This window comes from Arvicanthis niloticus, chromosome 23 (genome assembly GCF_011762505.2).
Source record: "Arvicanthis niloticus isolate mArvNil1 chromosome 23, mArvNil1.pat.X, whole genome shotgun sequence".
Taxonomy (NCBI): domain Eukaryota; kingdom Metazoa; phylum Chordata; class Mammalia; order Rodentia; family Muridae; genus Arvicanthis; species Arvicanthis niloticus.
In genome coordinates this window covers 15,192,172-15,213,226 of record NC_133430.1, presented here as the reverse complement: position 1 = coordinate 15,213,226, position 21,055 = coordinate 15,192,172, and the positions used below count along the sequence as shown (strand labels likewise).

Genomic DNA, 21,055 nt, shown 5'->3' with positions numbered 1-21,055 from the left:
CCCACAAGTAATAAAGACTTCCCTGAATCACACAGATGGAAGGAGGACCCCCTCCCCACCAAAACACACACACACACACACACACACACACACACACACACACACACACACACACACACACACCAGGCTTCCTATACACACTCTAGTTCCAGGGCATGTGCTGCATTCGGAGATAATGGTGGAGAAGTTGGGTAATCAGTTGAGGGTCTCCCTACTCTATTCCTCTATTTTGGGGTGTAAACAATCAACAAACACACATGGGGCAATCTTTTGCAAGGGGCACAAAGATGAACTCCTTCAGATGGCAAATGCTTGGCTTAGAGGACATTCACTCACAATAACGTAATTAAAACTAATGAACACATACATATATGTATATGTACAGATACTATCCTGGAACTTGCTCTATCAGGTTGGCCTCAAACTGTCTCCCAAGTGCTGGGATTAAAGGCTTATGGCACCACACCCAGCTAATAAAAATAAACCTTAGAAAATAAAAATAATAAGGTTGAATGAAACAGAGGAAGACACCCAAGTTTACCTCTGGCTTTGGCATATGTGGCACAGGAACACACACACACACACACACACACACACACACACACGCATCATAAGATGAAAAATGCATTATGCATGCATCACTTCAAATGTACCAACCATCTTGGCTTTGCACCATAGAACCCTGGGGTGCGTCTATTGTTTCCTTTGGTGGGGCTGACTGAAGCTGTCACTCAATTTGGCTATCCAGTTTTCTGAGGGTATGAGAGGCATCTGCCATTAGCTCAGGAAAAGAGCAAAACCGGGTCTATCCGACATTACCATGTTTAGACCACAGCGAAGTAGAACCGTGTAAGTACTAGAACCTGCTAAAGTAGTTATGTGCCACATACAGGAGCCTCCTTCTCCACATAGTACCCACAATAGCTCCTTCAGGGATCAAGGGCTGGCAAACAAACCTTTAAATAATATTTCCTGTTTGATGTCCAGTAATAGTGAGCTTGTACACAGGGTGACTCACCTATACTTGGTTCAGTATTGTGTCTTCTACATACCCCTACACCCCCAGAGCCACGCCAACCATCTCAAACGTTCATTCATTCAACAGATATTACCTGGATGCCTGTCTGATTCATGAGTTACAAAGAGGTAAAAGATTATTTGTAGCTAGACAGCAGCAGGCAGGTAACTTGATGTCACTGGAAACGTATTTCCTAAGCGCGTGTCTTCTGATCTTGAGAGAAATATACTTATGTGAACTCGTTGATTAATTAATGAGAGCCTTCCAATCTTCCAGATGACTTCAATGAACAGTTTTAGTTAAAAGTCCTTCTGTCTTTGCAAACCCGGACCAGCTCTCCGGATTGGGCAAACTCCTTTGCTAGTTAAAGGCACTCTGTGTCTTTAAAAGGAGGGCGGCCTCCTGTCAAACGGGCCCCAAAACACAGACCAAAGGCGCGTGCAGTCCCACCCACTTTCTGTGACGTCCCGCGTCCGGGCTTCTGATTGCCGGCTTTCGACGTCAATCGTGGGGTGTGCGTCTTGCTGGGACACAGTGGAGGTCTGCGCTCCGGTCTGAGGGGCGGTCGGGTGTATTCTGCGCTCGCCCCACACCCGCGAGGCCCGCGCCGCCCGACCCAACGGCGGAGCCGCCCAGCGCCTCCCCTGGCACCCGCTCGCTCCTCGCTGGGGCGGGACGTGGCCCGACGGCTCCGGTCACTATGGTCAGTGGTGGCGGGACGGGGAGGGGGCGCCGCCTGAGCGCGTGTGCGTCCGCGCGTTCGGGCGCGAGGCTTATTCCTTTCCACCCTCGGGATGATGAACATCGGGGTGCGCCGTGCAGTCCATTTAGGGACCCGCAACCAGAAGAGCCAGCCTGGACTGAGCCCTGCTGCCTCGTGGCCACTCTAGGTGGTCCCCAGGCACCTCCTCTAAGTACCGATGCTTGTGCCTGGCTGGGGAGGAATGGGATACCTCTGGGGTTGTGGTCTCTATACTCTTTGTTAAGTAGCACTCGTATGTACAGCTTGCAGCCCACCCATCGAGGACTTAGCCACCACAGACTGACTGTACCCCAGCCAACCGTCCGCAGGGACTAGCGATCCGACCACCCTGGCAAGCCTTATGGCCCCTTGATGTAAGCTCAGTTTCCTGATGGCAACAGGTCTGTAGAGTCAGGACATGTGAAGAGGCGGGCCCCGGTTGTGAGAGATGAGTTAGGAGTTCAGGCAAAGTGACTTAGAAGAACTTCCCAGCAGAGCCGGCCCAGGAGATCCTGGGCTGGTCAAACCAGGTCAAACTCAGGGTGTCCAAGTGGGGAAACTGAGGCCAGACAGGGAGAAAACTAGTAGGGATTGTGGTGGTGCGACAGCTAGGACTTAGTCTCAAGCCTCTGGTCCAATGTTGCGTGTTGCATCAGCCTACCCTCCAGGTTGCCATGAGGTCAGCTTCTACAGGGTATTGGGTATGGTGGTTAGCCTATGCTATTCAACTTCTAGCTCCGGGGAGCTTGACCATCATTGGTGCTACTGGTTAGCCTGGGATCACTTAGCTCTGGGATCACCTGCTCTTTTCTGTTTTGTTTGGTGATGCTGGGTTTTGAACCCTGGTTTTTATTCATGCTAGATAAGGCTGGACTCTGTGTGTGTGTGTGTGTGTGTGTGTGTGTGTGTGTGTGTGTTGCCTGGTTCTTCGTGCTTTCCCCTCCCTCCCACATTTGGGTCACTACTTTGGGACACAGCAGGACTAGGGTCAGAGCCAAACTTGTGCTGAGTGTGAATGGGCAGCCAGGGCATCTTACAAGCCAAGGGGTGAGGGAGGTGCGGGCGGGGTGTGGTGTGTTTGTAACCAGAAACAGTCGGGAGGGACTGGAAGCACAAGCTTTCTGCTTGTTCTTGTTAGTACCCAAGGCTTTACCTGCTCTGCTGTTCTTGGAAAGTGGTCCAGGTATTTCTGCATTACCTGCCCGGAAATCGGGCTAGTGAAATGACAGTTTTAGCCACACAGATTCTGGAGGCTGTGTGACTTCTGGCCACCACTGGTGGTAGCAGACAGCACAGCAAGGCAATAGAATCTGGGACCCCAACTTCTGTCCCTTACAGTGTAGCTGGTTCTGCTCTGAACCCAGGAGACCAGTAGCTGCTGAGACCCAAAGCAACTTTCCTCTGGGAAGTTTGGGTGCCTTGGAGAGAGAGAGAGAGAGAGAGAGAGAGAGAGAGAGAGAGAGAGAGAGAGAGAGAGAAGTTAAAACCCACCAAATAGGACATCTGTCTGGGAGTCATGAGGACGGAACTAGAGACTATTTATATGGTATTTATTATACGCCTACTGTGTGTTGGGCACCTTGTTAAGTCCTGAGGCCCATGGCTGATTTACTGTAATGTGTTTAAATGTTGGCTGAGGCTAGACAGCTTGGGTGGTAGATACAGGAGACTGTCTTGGGACTGACAGCATCTTCCTCTGTTTCTATGTCACTGGGCTGAGCCTGAAGGTGGATGCCAGGCAGAAGCCATGAAGTCCTCGGGAGTCAGGGCTGTGTGCTTTTGCTCTTGGGGACAAGAGTGAGTGTGAGTTATAGGCAGTCCAAGCACACATTCCCGTCTGCCGCCTTTTCTCGTGCATTAAATAAACCAATGCTGGCGTCCTCAGACTATGTTGGGGCAATGGTAAGAAAGACATGACACCTGCTCTGTTCCTGAGTTCATGCCGGTGGGCCAGGCAACAGCTACTGAATTACTGACATAGCCTGAGAGTCCAATAGGGGCCTTGCACAGTCCAGGAGCATGGCACACTCCACCGGTAGGAAGAGCTGGTGCTGGAGGTTGTACAGGGGTCTTCAGGAAGGACTGGGGAGAGAGAACATTCTAGGTAGCAGGGGGACTGCCATGCGACATGGTCAAGAGTGGGCATCTTGGGAAGAGTAAGCGGCTGATCCATGTAAGATTCAGGAGACTGGGGGAGACCAGAGTAGTGAATCTGGGAAATTGGATGGGGTCTGAGCATCCTGTGCAGGGATTTGCATGCTGGGCCGTGGAGTTTGGGTTGTCTGCACATGAGGGAACTGTTAGCGTTTTGTGATGCATATGAAATGGTTGCTAGCTCTGTCTGATGCCGGGTCGTGGGTGGCCAGCTGGAGGGAGAGGCAGGCTTGCTCATTCAGCATGCTTGCCAGAGCTACGGCAACAAAACCCTTCCATGGGCGAGACCCACAGGCACTGGCTTTCTGATGAGTCTGGAGACTGGAGTCTCAGGTGAATGTGCAGGGAGGGGCACAGTCCCTCTGAAGCTGTTTGGGAATGTTCTATTCCCAGCTTCCCCAAGCTTCCAGCAGTAGCCTGACTTGTGACGTAGGAACCCATCCACAGATGGTTCTCTCCTGTACGTGTGTTTAGACTCCTCTTTTAATAAGGAAGCTAGTCATGGGGCTGGTAACCCAGCCTCCTCCACTGTGAACTCATCTTAACTAATTATATCAGTGATGATCCTATTCCAAAATAAAGTTGCATTCTGAGGTCTGGAGCTCTGGCTTCAGTGATTCAGCTCAAAGCACTCGGGATACGTTTTTAGAATGCATTCCAAGGTCCGTGGAAGTGGAGACCCGTCAGTGACAGATGACAGGTCCCTACCCTTGTGGAGATGGCCTTGGAGTGGAGGGAGACAGCACACATCAGCCAGTGAGCCCACCTGTCAGATCCTGTCTTGAATAAGCAAGATAAGGTCGTTGGATGGTGGGGGGTGGGAGGGAGGCTTCTCTGCTGAGGCGGCATCTCCCAAGCCGTCTAAAGAGGCAGAAGAACATGGAGACAGAAGAAAGAGGAGCAGAGACCCTGAGGTAGAGTGTGTATCCGGTTGGAGGGACAAGGCAGCCACTGTGACTGGAGCACCTAGGTGTACCAGGGCCAGATGAGAGGTTGTTGTCAAGTAAATCAGTGGGGGGCCTAAAAAGTTTCGCACTGCCACAGTGTCATAGACTGGGTGATTTATAATAAGCAGACATTTATTGGCTTCTGGTTCTGCAGGCATCTGGGAAGTTCATCAAGCTACTAGCCTCTGGTGAGGGCCCACGTGTCTTCTTGCTATGTCATAGTATGGTAGGAGGGGAGGGTGGACTCGAGAAAACCCTTCCCTGTGATGGCTGTGTGAATCATGTCGTGAGAGGGGAGTCCCCAGACCCCGTGACCTCTGAAAAACTGTCACATTGGCAGCTGAATTACGAGTTGGTTTGGAGAAGACATTCAAACCTCGTTGAGTCTGACACCCAATTCAGCAAATCACATTCCAGAATAATCGTTGAGTCTGCACTCCGCCCATGCCACTTGGGTGGCTGTTGGAAGTGCCCACCCTGGAATTCACGGGGCTCAGCCTAGGCAGTAGCTCCTATCAGCCATACTACATCCCCATGGCCTTCTCTGCCGTGGGCATCACCCTAGTGGAGACTGTGTCTGCTTATTCTGGTCTCCATGCTGTGTACCACACCCACTGTCATTCTGCAGGCCTCGGGACCTGTTCATGTGGACTCTCCACCAAGACCACAGCTTTGGCCACTAGAGTAGCAGTCCTCCCCAGGCCCTGCCACAGCTGGTCACCCAGGTGGCCTGCTGCCCTGAAATGTGGGAACCCTTGAGGGGCTCCCTGGAAGGTGCTCTCTAGGTGTAGACAGTCTATGGTTCTCTGCCATATTTGTGTGTGTGGGTTTTCTACCTCCTGTCTCCCTGAGTGATACTGAGCTCAAGTCTGTGCTATTATCTTTAGTGGTGGCCAGCCTCGGGGCCACACCCTTGGTGTGAAGATGCTCTGTCCTTCTTTTACTTAGTCGAGCTGCGAGTTTCCCAAGACCTTCACTCTCTTCGATTAGGAATCCTGTCTTAACCCACACCATGTCTCTCCTCTCCCGATTTAGTAGCTGACATGGGAACCCACACCGCAACCCGAACACCGCCATCTTAGGCTTCTGCCACAGGGTCCTTCCTAATTCATTGTTAAGTTCTGTTTTCCCATGTAGACCTGGGGCAAGGACACCCTGCAGCCAAGTTCTTTGCTACTTCAGGAGATGGCCCTTCCTTCCAGTCTCCAGGACTTCATTCCTCACTTCCATCTGAGGCTACGTCCTCATGGCCTCTTCTGTGCCAGTTCCTGCCGGCGCTCTCACACAGAATCTTCTGGGAAGACTCCCACTTTACCTTCTGCTCCCCGTCTTGTCTTACCCACACCAAAGTCGCCCTCCGTGGTCTGTTCACAGCTGCGAAGGCTACTCCAGCATCATCCTGGGAAGTGTCCCAGCTGTAGCCACTCCCCTCCCCCGAAGCCTTCATGTCTGCAGGTATTAGTTATGGCAGCTTCTGCTCCTGACTCCTGGCCATGTCTTAGCCTGGTTGTATTGTGGTAATAGGTTAACACTGGGCCGTTTACGCCAAACGGCTTTATCAGGCTCACAGCTTGGGAAGCTGGGAAGTCCTAAAATGAAGTGCCGGCATCAGGCCAGGGGCTTCCTGCTTTCTTACAATGAAGGAAGGCATAGCTTGGCAGAAGGGGAGGCAAGGGAAACTGAGTTGACACTGGATAAATTTACGATCGTGACGTTAGTCCAGTCATTGAAGGCAGAGTGCTGCCTTTTGATACCATGGCGTTGGCAGTTAAACAAACATCTAAGCCCAGCAGAGAGTACTGAGGAAAGGCCCTGCCTGGTAAGCAGCCTGTGCTGACTGCTCATTGAGAACGAGAGGCTGACTGGCAGAGGAATCCCTGAGCCCAGGGTGCATTGCGTCCTCCTTGTGGGAGATGGTGAGGGCTCTCAGGAACTAGTGGGGCAGGGTGAGACAATGGGAGAGTGCTCCTGGATTTGGGGGTACACTCTGGTGGGTGGAGGGGTGTCCTAGGAGCTAGAGAAGCCTAGTGGAGACAGAAGAGGCAACAGAGTAATTAAGGGTAAATGAATCAGAAGAGGCTATTTGAGGCTGGAGTTCTAGGGAGAGGTAAGGCTGGAGCTAAGACCAGGAGGCCACTCAAAGATGTCACACAAGTTCACGTTATCTGAGGGAGGCAGAGCCCAGCTTCAGGAGCTCTGAAAACAGCCAGCAACTAAGATAAGGGGTTGGCCCCACAGAGAAGGGTCACGAAGTAAGCCGAGTGATTGTCAACAAAGATTAGCGTATCCTGTTCCATAGCATCTGGGATATATTACCATGGCAGGAGAGGTTCCAAAGTGACTCAGTTAAGGGGAAGAAGTGGAAGATTGCCCTTAGTTATCAAGGATGGCACAGAGAGGTCACCACTAGGATCCCTACAAGAAAGAGGAGGGGAAGGTAAGGGGACCGTGAAAAGAAAGGTGAGAGAAAGGGGTCATCCATCACGAAAGCCAGACAGCCTTTAACGTGTATTTATTTGTGTGTGTGTGTGTGTGTGTGTGTGTGTGTGTAGGGGGTGGGGGTTGGGTGCAGGCATGACATGGAGTATGTGTGGAGGTCAGAGGGCAACTTGCAAGAGTCAGTTCTCTCCTTCCACCACATAGGTCACAAGGGTCAAACTCAGGCAGAGCGCCTAGGCTGCCTTTAGGAATTGAGAAAAGCAGCCTGCATTGCAGCAGCGTCCAGAAGGTCCCGAAAGCACAGCCTGTCCACAGCTTGCCTTTATGGAGGAGACTGGAATTCCGATTTCCAGTTTTTTTTTTTTTTTTTTTTTTTCGAGACAGGGTCTCTCTGTATAGCCTTGGCTGTCCTGGAACTCACTCTGTAGACCAGGCTGGCCTCGAACACAGAAATCTGCCTCCCAAGTGCTGGGATTAAAGGCGTGAGCCACCACTGCCCGGCTCCAGTTTCAAAGAAGTCAAGTGGTGGTGTTCTGTGACAACCACAGTTGTCCCCAGGTGTTAGAGCAGGAATGGGTCCTCTAGGGAAACAGGTCTCCCTGTACCTGTGGCTTCAGTGATCTTTGGCTTAAGTCACCTCATTATTAATGGACTTTTGAACATACCATATGTGTATTCATATACATCCATATCTGAATATTCATATATACATATATACAAATGCATATGTATATATTCATACATATACACATGCATACATGTAAATGTATATTCACACACACGCACACACACGCATATATATAGAGAGAGGACAGAGAGAGAGAAAGAGATTTGGGTGTATGTATATCCCTGTATAGGTATGTATTCACGATAGGTGTATGTGTATCCCTGTATAGGTATGTATTCATGATAGAGGATTGTACCAACCTGTGCACATGAGTGTGGAGGCCAGACATTGACATCAGATATCTTCCTCTATCATTTTTCTTTTAAAAGTTTAATGCATGCACATGTGTGTAGTGTGCATATGAACCTGCTTCATAACTGTGTGGGCACATGTATCTATGGATTTGCATGCACGTATGTATTCCCGCATGCAGATGCCAGAAGTTGACACTGGGTGTTTCCCTCTCCATCACTGCTTATTTAGACAGGGTCTCTTGCTGAGCCTGGACTTTGTCGATTCTGGGTGGTCGAGCTAGCCAGCTTGCTGCAGGGATCCCATCTCTGCCTCCTGAGGGCTGAGATTGCAGGTAGCTGTCACACATCAGTTCTGGGGATCTGAACTCTTGTCTCCCTTGGGCAGCAAGCGCCTTACTCACTGAGGCCTCTCCTCAACTCCTCTGATTTCTGAGATGGGGTCTTTCCACTAAACCTGAAGCTAGCTCACTAGCTGGACTGACCAGTCATCAGTCTTGAGAGCTGACTGTCTCTACATCTTCCTCCCAGTGCAGAGGTTCAGGCGCATGGCAAGTACAGGTTACACAGTTGCTGTGTTACAAAACCCGGGGCCTTTATGCTTACGCAGTGAATTCCTTACCCATTCGGCTACCTTCCCAGTCCCCAAGTAGACACTGAAAAGCACACCCGTGAGGACTCCAGGTGAGCAGGCAGGGCCAGGGTTCAACTCTGGGTGGCCTCTGGCAAGGATGTGAGCCTTCCTATAGGAGAGGTTGAGGCTCTGAACCTGCTTGGCAGGCAGGTGGGGCTGGCATTTCCAGCTTTCCTAGGTGCCTTGAGGTCAGGCTGTGTGGTGAGTGGTGGCATTGGGGCCTAGTTGCTGAGTCAACCCTGCTCAAGCTGCCCAGAGAAAGATGACCTGCCTGCTGGGTCTGATGGGTGCTGCTGAGCCTGGGATGTGGGCATGCTCAGATGCACGGCAGAATGGCTGGCTAGCAGATGCGGTTGGTAGGCAGAGGTGTGAGCTGAGGCCTGGCTATAGGTTTGGTCCGTGAAACACATCCCTCATGTCCGCTGCTAAAACAGTTGCCAAGCCCAGGGCCTGCCTGCCCAGCTTCACTAATTAGCATCTGTTTGCAACCCAGCAATTAAAGAGCCAGTGTCATCGCTGTGGCCTGGTGAGGTCTGACCCGACAGTCAGAGGTGACCTGTCTCTGTTCCTTTTCTCTAGAACAATCTGGAAGTCTTCAGCTAGGGTTTTAAAAGCAAACACCAATTAATGTTGGCCAAGGTCAAAACCCAGAGCATCATTCCAGGTTCACGGACTAGTGAACTGATACTGCTCCAAGGTTCTTCCTGGATCTTGAGGCTGGTCTCACCCAGGAATGCCAGTGCGTTTGGGTGGGGACTTGAGTGTTTTAGGGACTTCCGGGGTGGAAACCTGCTTGTCACTAGGATGTCCACATATACACTTGGGCGACACTAGATGCCAACCCCAAGACCCATCTACCTTCCTCCTTCCCTTCCTCTCCCCTATTCTTCCCTTGAGACAGTCTTGCAGTGTAGCCTATATTAGCCTCAATTTTACCATCCCCCTGCCTCAGCCTCCTGGATAATAGGATTATGGGCTATTGTCATACTCATCCAGGGTTGGTTTTTAAATTGTATCCAGTAAAGTTAGTGTGTGTGTGTGTGTGTGTGTGTGTGTGTGTGTCTGTTATAATATATATGCAATATATTTAAACCATACAACTCCATTTTTTAAAAAAATTGGAAAGTACATCTCATCTCATCTGTACTCTAAAGAAAGTAGAAAGTAGAAAGGGGTGGTTTCCAAAGATAGGGAGGGGGGGATGGGAGGGTACTTAAGGCAGCAGAGCTGTGAGCATAAAAATGACTGAAATGGTAACGAAATGGTTTCATGTTATGTACATTCTACCACCGTACTCTTTAAAGACATACATTTCAAAAGACATACCACATAGACCTTGGGGGGTCGGGACATGAGTGAGGGGCAGGGGGTTGGAGACACAACACTGATTAGGGACACACGAGATAAACTTTGAACACTCTTGAGATGGAAAAGAGTGTACCACTCAACAGCTCAGAGCTGGTCCTGATGCTGTTTGTTAGTGTGACAGCCTCAAATAGCTCCCAGGAAGGTTAGCTACTATGCCAAGCACAAGCCCTGGGAAGCCTTCCCTTGTATAGTCCCTCTCTCCTCAGGACTCCTCTCTGAGGGTGAATGGAGTTCCTCTTTCCTGGCTCTCTGATACCTTCTCAGAAGCTGTCAAGTAAATATGGCTGGCTGGGCATTTTTTCTGTGTTCCCTATGCCCCTGACATCTTCATTTCTGGGTTTTGTTTGGGGCCAGGATTGAGTGCAAGTTCATTAAATACAGTCGGGACGTTGTGCTCTGTAGCTTGTTGTTTGGAAAGCCCATGCACCGTTTTTAAGTCAGCCATCTGTAAAAATACTTCTATAAACAACGAGTCATAAAGCAGGTAGCAAGACACGAATGAATGAACAAGGGAGCAAGAAGGAGTTTGGTCAAGCAGAACATGTGGCCACTTGCCAGGCAAGGGGCCCGTGGGTCACCTTGCCATTCACACAAGGTGTGGCGAGGGCTGTTCAGAACAATATTGCCCCATGGGGATTTGTGTCTTCAACTCAGTGTTAGCAGACTTAACTGCACACCAGCAGCTGTGTGTTATGTAAATGATGTCATGCTTCCATGATTTAGAAATATATATATATATTTCTAAATATATAAAAATATATATTATATAAATAAATATATATTTTATATATAGCTACATGTATAGTTATTATTAATATATTAAATATATACATAATTATATGTTTTATATATTATATATTTAAATATACACATGTATATTTTAAACCCACCGCCAAGGTCAGGTTGTTTGAGCTAGGAAGTGATAGTATGAAGTTCAGACATGGACAGCCCAGATGCCAGAGCTCTCAAAGGACTCATCTGGCAGACCACAAAGGAGTGTCCTGTCCAGGGCAGTGTGGGGCCTCCTTACCCAGAGGCTGCGTCCAACCTCGCACTTCTGCGGCTCCCCAGAGACACTGTCCTCTCCTCCCCCGACTTCCTGATGGGAGCTCAGCGTGCCCAAGAGCCTGGCCAGTGTATGATGCTTACTGCATTGTATCAAGGGACAGTTCCTACATGACTCCGGGCACAGGCATTGGAAGGTAGCAGCAGACTGAGGGTGTTAGCTGTTCTCTGGCATGTGTAAGGCCCTGGGTTCATCCCTAGCTCTGCAAAGCAAACGAAAAATAAAACAGGTAATCACCACCTCATTAGAGTGCTGGGATAATGGAGACAATGGGCCATGTGAGCCTCTGCTCCTGGTCTTGGAACACAGTAGTGCCCAATGATGGCACCTGTCACCATGTCACACATCTTGGGGTTAGGGTAGCGGCAGATCATCAAACCATCCTCCCTATGTTCACTTTCAACCTCGGGTCGTAGGATGGCTGCTGTAAAGTAGACATTGCATCAGCATCTCTGTTCTTTTTCTCTCAAACCAAAAGCTTCCCCAGAAGCCCCAGCAGACTTTTGTATGTGCCTAGAATACACCTAGTTGGGTAATCTAGCTTGTCAGCTTGTCCCAAGAATCCCCTGTACCACCAATCCTTTGAGAACTGGGATCATAGGCAGGTTGTTCATCTAACCTGAATATATATCCTGGGGATCTGAACTCTGATCCTCACACTTACAAGGCAAGTGCTGTATCCACAGAGCCATGCCCCCATCTACAGAACTCTTATTTTAAGATGGAAACTCATTATTATGTATACAGCGTCCTGCCTGCATGTATCCTGTAGGCCAGAAGAGGGCGCCAGATCTCATTATAGATGGTTGTGAGCCACCTTGTGGTTGCTGGGAATTGAACTCAGGACCTCCAGAAGAGCAGACAGTGCTCTTAATCTCTGAACCATCTCTCCAGCCTCTGGAAACTCTTGACATGGGTCAAATAGCACTTAAAGAGCAATGTGTGTGTGTGTGTGTGTGTGTGTGTGTGTGTGTGTGTGTGTGTGTGAGACAGACAGAATGTGTGTATATTGTGTATGTGTGTGTGTGTATTCATGTGTGAGACAGTGTGTGGGTATGTGTGTGGGGGGGCAGAGTGTATGTACCTGACAGAATGTGTGTATATTGTGTATGTATGTGCATATATATATTTATTTGTGTGGGTGCTTGTGTGTGAGAGACAGTGTGTAGGTATATGAATCAAAGAGAATGTATGTGTATGTGTGTGTATGAGAGAGAGCGAGAGAGGATGTGACAATGTGTGTATATTGTGCATGTATGTGTGTATTCATGTGTGAGACTGTGTGTATGTGAGTCAGAATGTGTGTATGTGTGTGTGTTCATGTGTAACACTGTGTATATGAGTCAGAGAGACAGAGAGTGTGTGTATGTAACAGTGTGTATATTGTGTATGTGTGTGTATACATATATGTGTGTGTGTGTGTTTGTGTGAGAGACAGTGTGTGAGTCAGAGAGACAGAATGTGTGTGTGTGTGTGTGTGTGTGTGTGTGTGTACACAAACCACCACTGACACAAGTTACAAGACAGCTTGTGAGGGTTGCTTCTTCTTTCCCCATGTGGAATCCTGAGATCAGCCTCAGGTGGTCAGGCTTGTTAGCAATCTGAATCCTCTCACTGGCCCTGAAATTTTTGTTTGTTTGTTTGTTTTTGTTTTCTGTGACAGGGTTTCTCTGTGTAGCCCTGGCTGGCCTGGAACTTGCTTTGTAGACCAGGCTGGCCTTGAACTCAGAGATCCACCTATCTCTACCTCCTAAGTGCTGGGATTAAAGGTGTGCACCACCACCGCCCTGCAGACCAACACTTTGTATTTTCCTGTGCAGAGAGCACCATTCCTGGGTGGCTGGTGGCAAGAGGACATGGCCAGTTGGCTGAGCCCCAACCCCTGAGCACCCTCACCCCAGGCCTAGTAAAACTGCAGAGGTGGGGAGGCAGCTGCCACTCCTCAATCCATGGCATCCCCTGCCCTGTCTCCCACCTGCTTTCATCCTTCCAAGGCTTAGAGACCTTGACTCTCCACAGACATGTGCCAGACTTGGTTCTGGCCCTGATTCAGAGCTGGGCAACACTGGTAGGTAGTATGGGTAGATATCCCCAATGCCCCAGCCCTTGTGTAAACTCAAATTTTTATCCTTTCCCTGGCACCTCACACACACCTTCCAGTGCCACATGGGGTCACCTCACAGCTAACCTTTACCCTGTGGTATTACTTACTGGCCTTTGTGTAAGGGTAGGAATACTCCGGTATTGCCAGTAAGTGGTGATGCCAAGCTTGACACAGGAACTGGGGGGATCAGGGGATGAGTAAAGAAAAGAATGCATGAGTGAATGAATGAAGGAATGAATGAAGTAGAAACATACTCCAGCACAGAAATTATTAAGTCCAAGGTGTTAAATATTATGAAATGAATGTTAGCAAGTTATAAGGTTAGTTCTTTATAACCAGGTCACTTCATGATGGTGCCAGTCCTGATTGTCCCTGCCCTGGGACTAAGACCATTCAGGCAATGGTCCCTAGGATGCTGGCCATATGCTCGCTCACACATCCTTTGAGAGAACAGGCCATGTTCTGGGTTGTGTACCTGGTTGTTCTGAGACCATCAGCTCTGTGAGCCCTGCCGGCGTCCTTGAAGCCAGCTCACCGTTTCTTCTTTATCTTTCAGAGTGAAACATCTTTCAACCTAATATCAGAAAAATGTGACATTCTATCCATTCTTCGGGATCACCCTGAAAATAGGATTTACCAGAGGAAAATCCAGGTGGGGCAGAGGGTAGAGGAACCAAGAGCCCTTAAGCAAAGAGGGCTGAGATGGGGAGTAAAGAAGGGGCAGCTTTTGAGAGACGTGGACTTTGGGCCAGGATCGGGTGCAAACTGAAACACACTTCGATCATTCTGACATTGTGCGTTGGCCTGAGAAAGAGCCTCTCTCTGTGGGAACGCCATACATTTTAAAGCTAAGCACCGTTTCTAAGAGCTGGATTCACTTGCTTGAGTCTTTATGATTCTGTGTGGTCCAGCACTCTTCACGCCATTGAGGAACCTTTATAGGACAGCCAAGGTTGTTTAGCGATCTGCAGCCTCCCTGTCACTCACCCCCACTCAGCTGCCAGCTTCCTCCAGGAAGCCTTCCCTGACTGCCAAAGTCTGGTATGGATGTCTCTGACCCAGGACACCCCAGCTCCTGTCCTCAAACCCTGTTACTATCATCTAATTCTGTGGCCCCTCCCCCGACTGAAGCTGGCTCATGCCCAGGAGCTGACATCCTGTGTCTGACACCTCAGTGTATTTGTGTATCTGTGAGACCGGATGAGGGTGGGAACCCTGAAGGGAGGGAGCCGTGGACAGGCCAGTGGCCAGCCACACCAATGTCGTGCTGAGGTCCATGTGTCTTTCTCTCCCCTTAGGAACTCAGCAAAAGATTTACCTCAATCCGAAAGACCAAAGGAGACGGAAACTGCTTCTACAGGGCCTTGGGCTATTCCTACCTGGAGTCTTTGCTGGGCAAGAGCAGAGAGGTCCTCAAGTGAGTGGGACCTGTGCGTGAGACTCCTCTGCTTCTCTGTGCTGGACCAGGCTTGTGTGACAGGGGTAGAGGTGTGACTTGCCTGGAAACCTAGCTGCCCACTGTGAGGGTGTTGATGGCAGCCCAGAGGCTGAGGAAGGCGTCTGTATCTGTCTGACACTTCCTTCGGCATTGCCTCTTCAGGCAGCATTGGGTGGGTACTTGGTATTTACTACAAAAATGAAAAACAGATGTGGTAGCACTAAGTAAAACCCTGTTTCAAACACCAACACAAGAAAGAGGAGGAGGAGAAAAGGGAGAGGAAGAAGAGAGAAGAAGAAAGAAACAAAGAAAGAAAGAAAAAAGAAAAGGAAGAGAAAGAAAAGAAAGAAAGAGAAAAAAAGAAAGGAAGAAAAAAAAGAAAGAATACAAAAGGAGGAAGATTGTTCCTGCTGACCTTGATCATGTTCGTGTGTGTGTGTGTGTGTGTGTGTGTGTGTGTGTGTGTGTGTGTGTGTGTGTCTGTGAGGGCACACTGTGGTGTGTGCACAGAGGCCAGCGGATAACTTTAGGAGTCTTCTCTTCCCACTGCATGGAAGGGCAGCCACTTTACCAAGCCCTCTTGCTGGCCCTTGACCCAGATAGTGAGCAAGGACAGCCCAGTGCCAGGCTGGTCCTTTGGTTAATGAAGAGCTGCTTTACTTGGTCAGGTGTCTCACCATGCTCACGAGGGCCCTGTGGCTGGTGACAGGATGGGGCTACGCACCAGAGGAATGTGTATCAGCAGCCATGAGGCTGGGGTTGACGGCAAGGAGGCCTGACCTGATAGGTGAGCACGCTGGTATTAGGACTGGCGCTAGGCTACCCCATAGGAGCAGCCAGAGCAGAGATCTGAGGGACAGGCACATCCTGGGGTCCATGGCATTCCCACCTCACATATGTAACATTCCTAGCCGCCCAGAAGCATCATGAGTACTGAACAGGTGACTGGGCTTCGAGTATTCTTTTTTATTTTCAAAATTATATTTACTTATTGTATGGGTGTTTGCCTGCATGTACGTGATGTGTCCTTGGTGCCAGAAGAGGTCAGAAGAGGGCATTTGATCTGGAACTGGAGTTACAGAGGGTTGTGAGGTTGTGCTGGAAATCTCCTGGATCTTCTGCAAGAACCAGTGTTCCTTAACAACGAGCCATCTCCCCATCTGGTTTTCAGTATGGTTTATTTCCTTGTACCTTTGCCCATTTGGGTTTCAGTAAAGGGATGCTAACTCCTGGCTGGTAAAAGTCTTAAAATTACAGTTCATTAGCTTAAAGTGGGCGGTGCACTGGCAGCTCCCAAGGAGGGGAGGAGTCGCCGGGGCCTAACAGGCCCTGTCCAGGTAAAGTGCACATGGGGGTTGGCTGTAGATGGACAGCCAGTATGACATTGAAGATGAGGGAGACACAACCTTATGAGGAGCAGTGTCACGGGCAGAGGCCAGCAAATTTGTGACATGGGAGGAGTGTTGTTGGTTGCTCTGGAGGTCTCTGTGAAGGAGAGGAGGGAAAGAGAAGGACATGACCAGGACAGATAAGTGGGACCACAGATCTAGGGAGGAAGCTTTTGAAACAGAATGGCCCTATCTGGGGGAGAATGTTGTGACGGCCTCAGTTTCTTCATCTGAGAAATGGAGTCATTTACGGCAGGGAAGGCAGCACCTGAGGAAGTGTTTCTGTGCTGCTGGTGTGGACTAAGCAGTTGCCTGTCACATCAGCACCCTGCGTTTCCCCCTTGTGACCATCAGGTCTCCTTCCCTCCAGGTTCAAAGAGCGTGTGCTACAGACCCCAAACGACCTTCTGGCTGCCGGCTTTGAGGAACACAAGTTCAGAAACTTCTTTAATGCTGTGAGTTCACCTGAGCCACACTGGTTGAGGACCAAGGCCCTCCACGTGGGCAGAGCAGACGGGACAGGGCAGGGTCATTTCCTACTTGTGGGGATATGTGAATACAGGGGACCTCAGATCGGAGGACTGCCAGCCTCCTGCCATTCTGAATGTGTGGTGGATGGGGACTCAATGCCAGGGCCCAGATGTGTCTCTGGGCTTCAACACTAATACTTGCAGTTTCAAAATGAGGGGGTTCCCTGGGGTGCTGGGGGCAGGTGCTAGCCGGGTCTGCCCTGATGGTGGGGCGGTGTAAAGTTTTACAGTGTGGTAGAGCTGGTAGAGAAGGATAGCTCAGTGTCCAGCCTGCTGAAGGTGTTCAATGACCAGAGCTCCTCGGACCGAATCGTGCAGTTCTTACGCCTCCTCACGTCGGCCTTCATCAGGAACCGAGCTGACTTCTTCCGACATTTCATCGATGAGGAGATGGACATCAAAGACTTCTGCACTCACGTAGGTCCCTAGGATCCTCCTTGGTGATGTAGCTCCCAGCCTAGGCTTTGCTTGTCTGTCCTTACACACTCCAGGTCTACTGTTTCTGCCCAGAGTTACGCCCTTACAGTGCCAACTAGTGAGGTTAGCCTGCTGGAGACATCTTCCTTGAGTGGTCTGAGCTCTGAGGCTTGAGCTGGCTGCTTATAATCCCAGGGAATCTCTGGGATCGCAGGACTGAGCTGCAGAGGACCAGTCCCTGTCACATTTTCCTTATGATGGGCTCTTGTTTCTGAAGAAACATATCATAAGATATCATATGGCTATCTGGATTTTTTGTTTTAATTAGGAGGTACTGGGCCCCTAATTTAAATGGTGGTTACCACAGGCAGGAGAGCAGCTGCTCTCTGTGGGATACACATGCTGGCCTGCCACCACCTCTGCCTCTCTATTGTCTCTGAAGCATCAGGACTCACCCCCAGGCTCTGGCCTCTGCAGGCTGATTGTACTTGGAAGCCTCTGACTTTAGGGTCCTTTTAGTTCTTAAGTTTTTGATGCCAGCCTGAAAGATCCCTCCTCTTCTGCACATTCTGTCAAGGGCCTGGGATAAAAATGGTTTCCCTTCATCTTCTGCAACACTAGCAGTGTCTGGCTGTGTTGCTTCCGTGACAGGTGGGCGTCACCACCCTGGCACAGAATAGGTGACTGTGATCCTGGGAGCCAGGGCTGCACACACCCCGTTGGCCCGGCCTCCCTCCTAAGTATTTTATTTTGGCTTTGCAGGAAGTAGAGCCCATGGCCATGGAGTGTGACCACGTACAGATCACAGCCCTGTCGCAGGCACTCAACATTGCTCTGCAGGTCGAGTATGTCGACGAGATGGACACCGCTCTGAACCACCACGTGTTCCCCGAGGCTGCCATCCCTTCTGTTTATCTGCTCTATAAAACATCCCACTACAACATCCTCTATGCAGCTGAAAAACACTGATTAATTTTAGGCTATGCCAGAGCCTGTCATCCAATGGACTGCATTCTGAATGGAACATTCTGCCTTGGCAATTTTTTGAGTGATTTAGACAACTAGAAAACATAGCCTTCTGGGTAAAGCCACACTGAACTGAGACCTGTGCCCACTATGGACTGTGATAACTTAATAGGAATTTTAGTATTTATTTTGATAGATGATATAATGCCTGCTGACTCTGGACCATAAGGCCAGAAACCCTGTCTCTGTACCCATGTCCTTCAAGAACCTCGTTGGACTTATTTATCTGGAAGAGGTTCCTGACAGTGTTGATATGCTGCTGTGTGAAATCGGGGACTATCGGGCTTGTCCTCACCCAGGGCAGTGGCCCTCATAGGGGAGAAAAGCTCAGGTCAGCTGTCGTGTCAAGTTCAGGTGACTTACTAGACCTACGAAGAGTCCAGCCTGGCTATGTTGGGTGGGTCATGGTAGACTGTCTGAATGTGAGGTGGTTTTTCATTCATGGTGGCTGTACTTTCCCATCCACTGAAGGAGAGAGGGAACAAAAACAAAGACTTTTTACCAAAGTCCAGAAAAGGACTTGCTCAGCCTTCAGCATGAAGCTCAGGTTGTGAGGTCCCTCTACCTCTCAGGACCAGAACTCAGGACTCTGGAGGACAGGCCCTTCAGGGTTCTGCTCTCACTCCCACCTGGATAAGGCTTGCCAAGGACCAGGGTCTGTACCTGAATCAGTGTGCCCATGTCTGGGACCAAGGGGCTATTGCTGTGCCCCCCCCACCCCCCCGTAAATTCTAGAAGGAGGTCTAGGTAGTCGGCTGGGTCTGTGCAGCATGGACCTAGAAGGGCTGAGAACAGGTTTCACAAGGCTCTGTGGTTTTCCCCAGCTCAGCTCCATAGGTAGTTAGGCAGGGAAGGACAGACAAGCCATAGGAGTTGGCAGCAGGACATTTCTTCCTCTGCACGTGCCCCTGAATAGTCACTTACCTTGTCTTGCTGCTTCAAGGCCTTTAGGAGTCCACCTGAGGACACACTGGCAGCCGCTAGCCACACCCTCCTCTGTAGGACAGCTGTGGGACCACCCCTAGTCCTTCCTTCGCTCATGCTTCACTCTGCAGGAATTAGACTACTGGTGCTACTGGGAGGGTTTGCTGACAGCCTGCACACAGGGCTGGGCGCAGGATCCTCATCCTGAGTCTTCTATAATTCAGATTTGTATCTGTCCTTTTGTTTGGTGTTAAGTCAAAAGCACCAAGATGTCTGGGCAGCCCTCTGCCAACATTTAGATCCAAAGGTTCCAGCTAAGTGAGTCTATTGCTGGCACAGGAGTGTAAATCTGCCCTTCAGCTTTTGAAGTGTTCCGTGTCCCACCCTGACCTAGGTATCTACAGCAGGTAGCCCACAAGAGTGGGCACCTATTTCCACGGCTGTCTTCAGCCAGTATCATCCATTTCCAGGCTTAATGGTATGAGTACAGGATGCCTGACTGATGGACGGCCTGGGATGTTCCACAGGAGCTCAGATGGGTCTGGGGACAGGGGGATGGGCTTGAGAACATGCTAAAGCCTGGCCAAGCATAGCAATTTCTTGGCTAGGTTACAGTCAAGTCCTGCCAGCTCTTTCTAGAGCAAACAGTGGAGCGCAGGTGCTGAGAGCTATTTTCCAATTCCTCACTCTCCCAGAACAGCCAGTGGGGACAGTAACAGCGGTGCACCTGCTATCTGTCTTCTGAAAGCAGATGCAAGTGCTGAGGTCAGCTGCCCGAGTTCAACTGTGTGACCTTGACCAAATTTCTTCACCTCTGAAGCAAAGAAGCATGCCACTTCAAAGTGAACCAGGTCTAAAAGCCAAGTATACAGACAGCCTGGGAAAATGGGGCCTGGGGCTCAGTGAGTGTCCAAGGCCCAAGGCCAAGCCCTACAGCTTCCCTCAAGTGAAAACATCTTCTTAGCATTAAAACTGTTTCTATAAACAACTTTCAGTCTGGCTTCTTAATGTTGGGTAACTAGTTATGTAAGGAAGACCACCACTGTCTTCCCACAGGGCACTAATGAGTGGACTGTACTAGAAGGGCTGCCCCTAGTCCCCTCATTTACAAAGCAGATTCAGTAAGCTATGCACACTTGACCAGAGCCTCACCATACTAGGTGGGCGCCGCTAGGATCTGAAGACTGACCCCACCGTCTGCTGACACCTCAGGGCAGCATTTGCAAAGTGGAGGCCACCTGGGTGCTCTCAGTATTTGCTTTGTCCTCTGAGCCAGGTCAGGAGGAGAAAGTGGGGTCATGGAAAGGGCTCAGAATATTAGAACTCACTCAGAAGGAAGGTGTCCTGAGTTACCCCAATATTTTGTCTGGCTATTGGGTCGCATTGGCTAAACCTCAACCAATAGATGTTCACTTCCTTGACTACAAAAAAAAAAAAAAAAAAAAAAAAAAAAAAAAAAAAAAAAAAGTATTAAGATACACCACGACCTCATAGACAACCAAGTCAGATTTTAAGTCAATAGCATCTAACAGCTAGGACTGGCAGTACCGGCCTATAGTCCTAGCTTGTGAGGATGCTGAGGCAAGAGGATTCCCAGTTCAAGGCTTGCCTAGACACTGAAACCACTCAAACTAAATAGTAGGAGCAATGTGTCTAAGCACTTGCCATCCAAGCCTAGCAACCCAGATCCCCAGAACCAGGTAGAGGTGGCATGGGAGGACCAATTATCTCCATGTGTGAACAGCCAGTCTTCCCTCACATACCATGTAAGTTAAAAAGAAAATGGGGCGGGAGGTTGGCAATACAGATAACCAGTGATAAAGCACCTAGCACATGAGGCACAGAGGGCTACAAAGTATCCTAATGCCAGGCACTCAGTCAACAGTGACACCAGAATCAAGTGTCATGGCAACCTCCCAACCTTGCTGAGAGTTGAGGGACA

The 21,055-nt window shown here is 49.7% G+C and overlaps 1 protein-coding gene across 2 annotated transcripts; it reads left to right on the top strand.

Annotated features, from left to right (window-relative positions):
* Positions 1–1,498: 1,498 nt before the first annotated feature.
* Positions 1,499–20,101, top strand: Otub2 (OTU deubiquitinase, ubiquitin aldehyde binding 2). Of its 2 annotated transcripts, none has more exons than XM_076921317.1 (6): positions 1,499–1,721; positions 13,947–14,042; positions 14,689–14,807; positions 16,587–16,671; positions 16,969–17,163; positions 17,926–20,101. In XM_076921317.1, exons 1-6 carry the CDS (start codon positions 1,719–1,721, stop codon positions 18,130–18,132), a joined length of 705 nt encoding a protein of 234 aa, XP_076777432.1. In that variant the 5' UTR covers positions 1,499–1,718; the 3' UTR covers positions 18,133–20,101. The 2 variants fall into 2 exon arrangements, with proteins under 2 accessions (XP_076777432.1, XP_076777433.1); XM_076921318.1 differs by lacking the exon at positions 1,499–1,721 and adding an exon at positions 6,032–6,316 and having other exon boundaries at positions 17,926–18,187.
* The last annotated feature ends 954 nt before the right edge of the window (positions 20,102–21,055 follow it).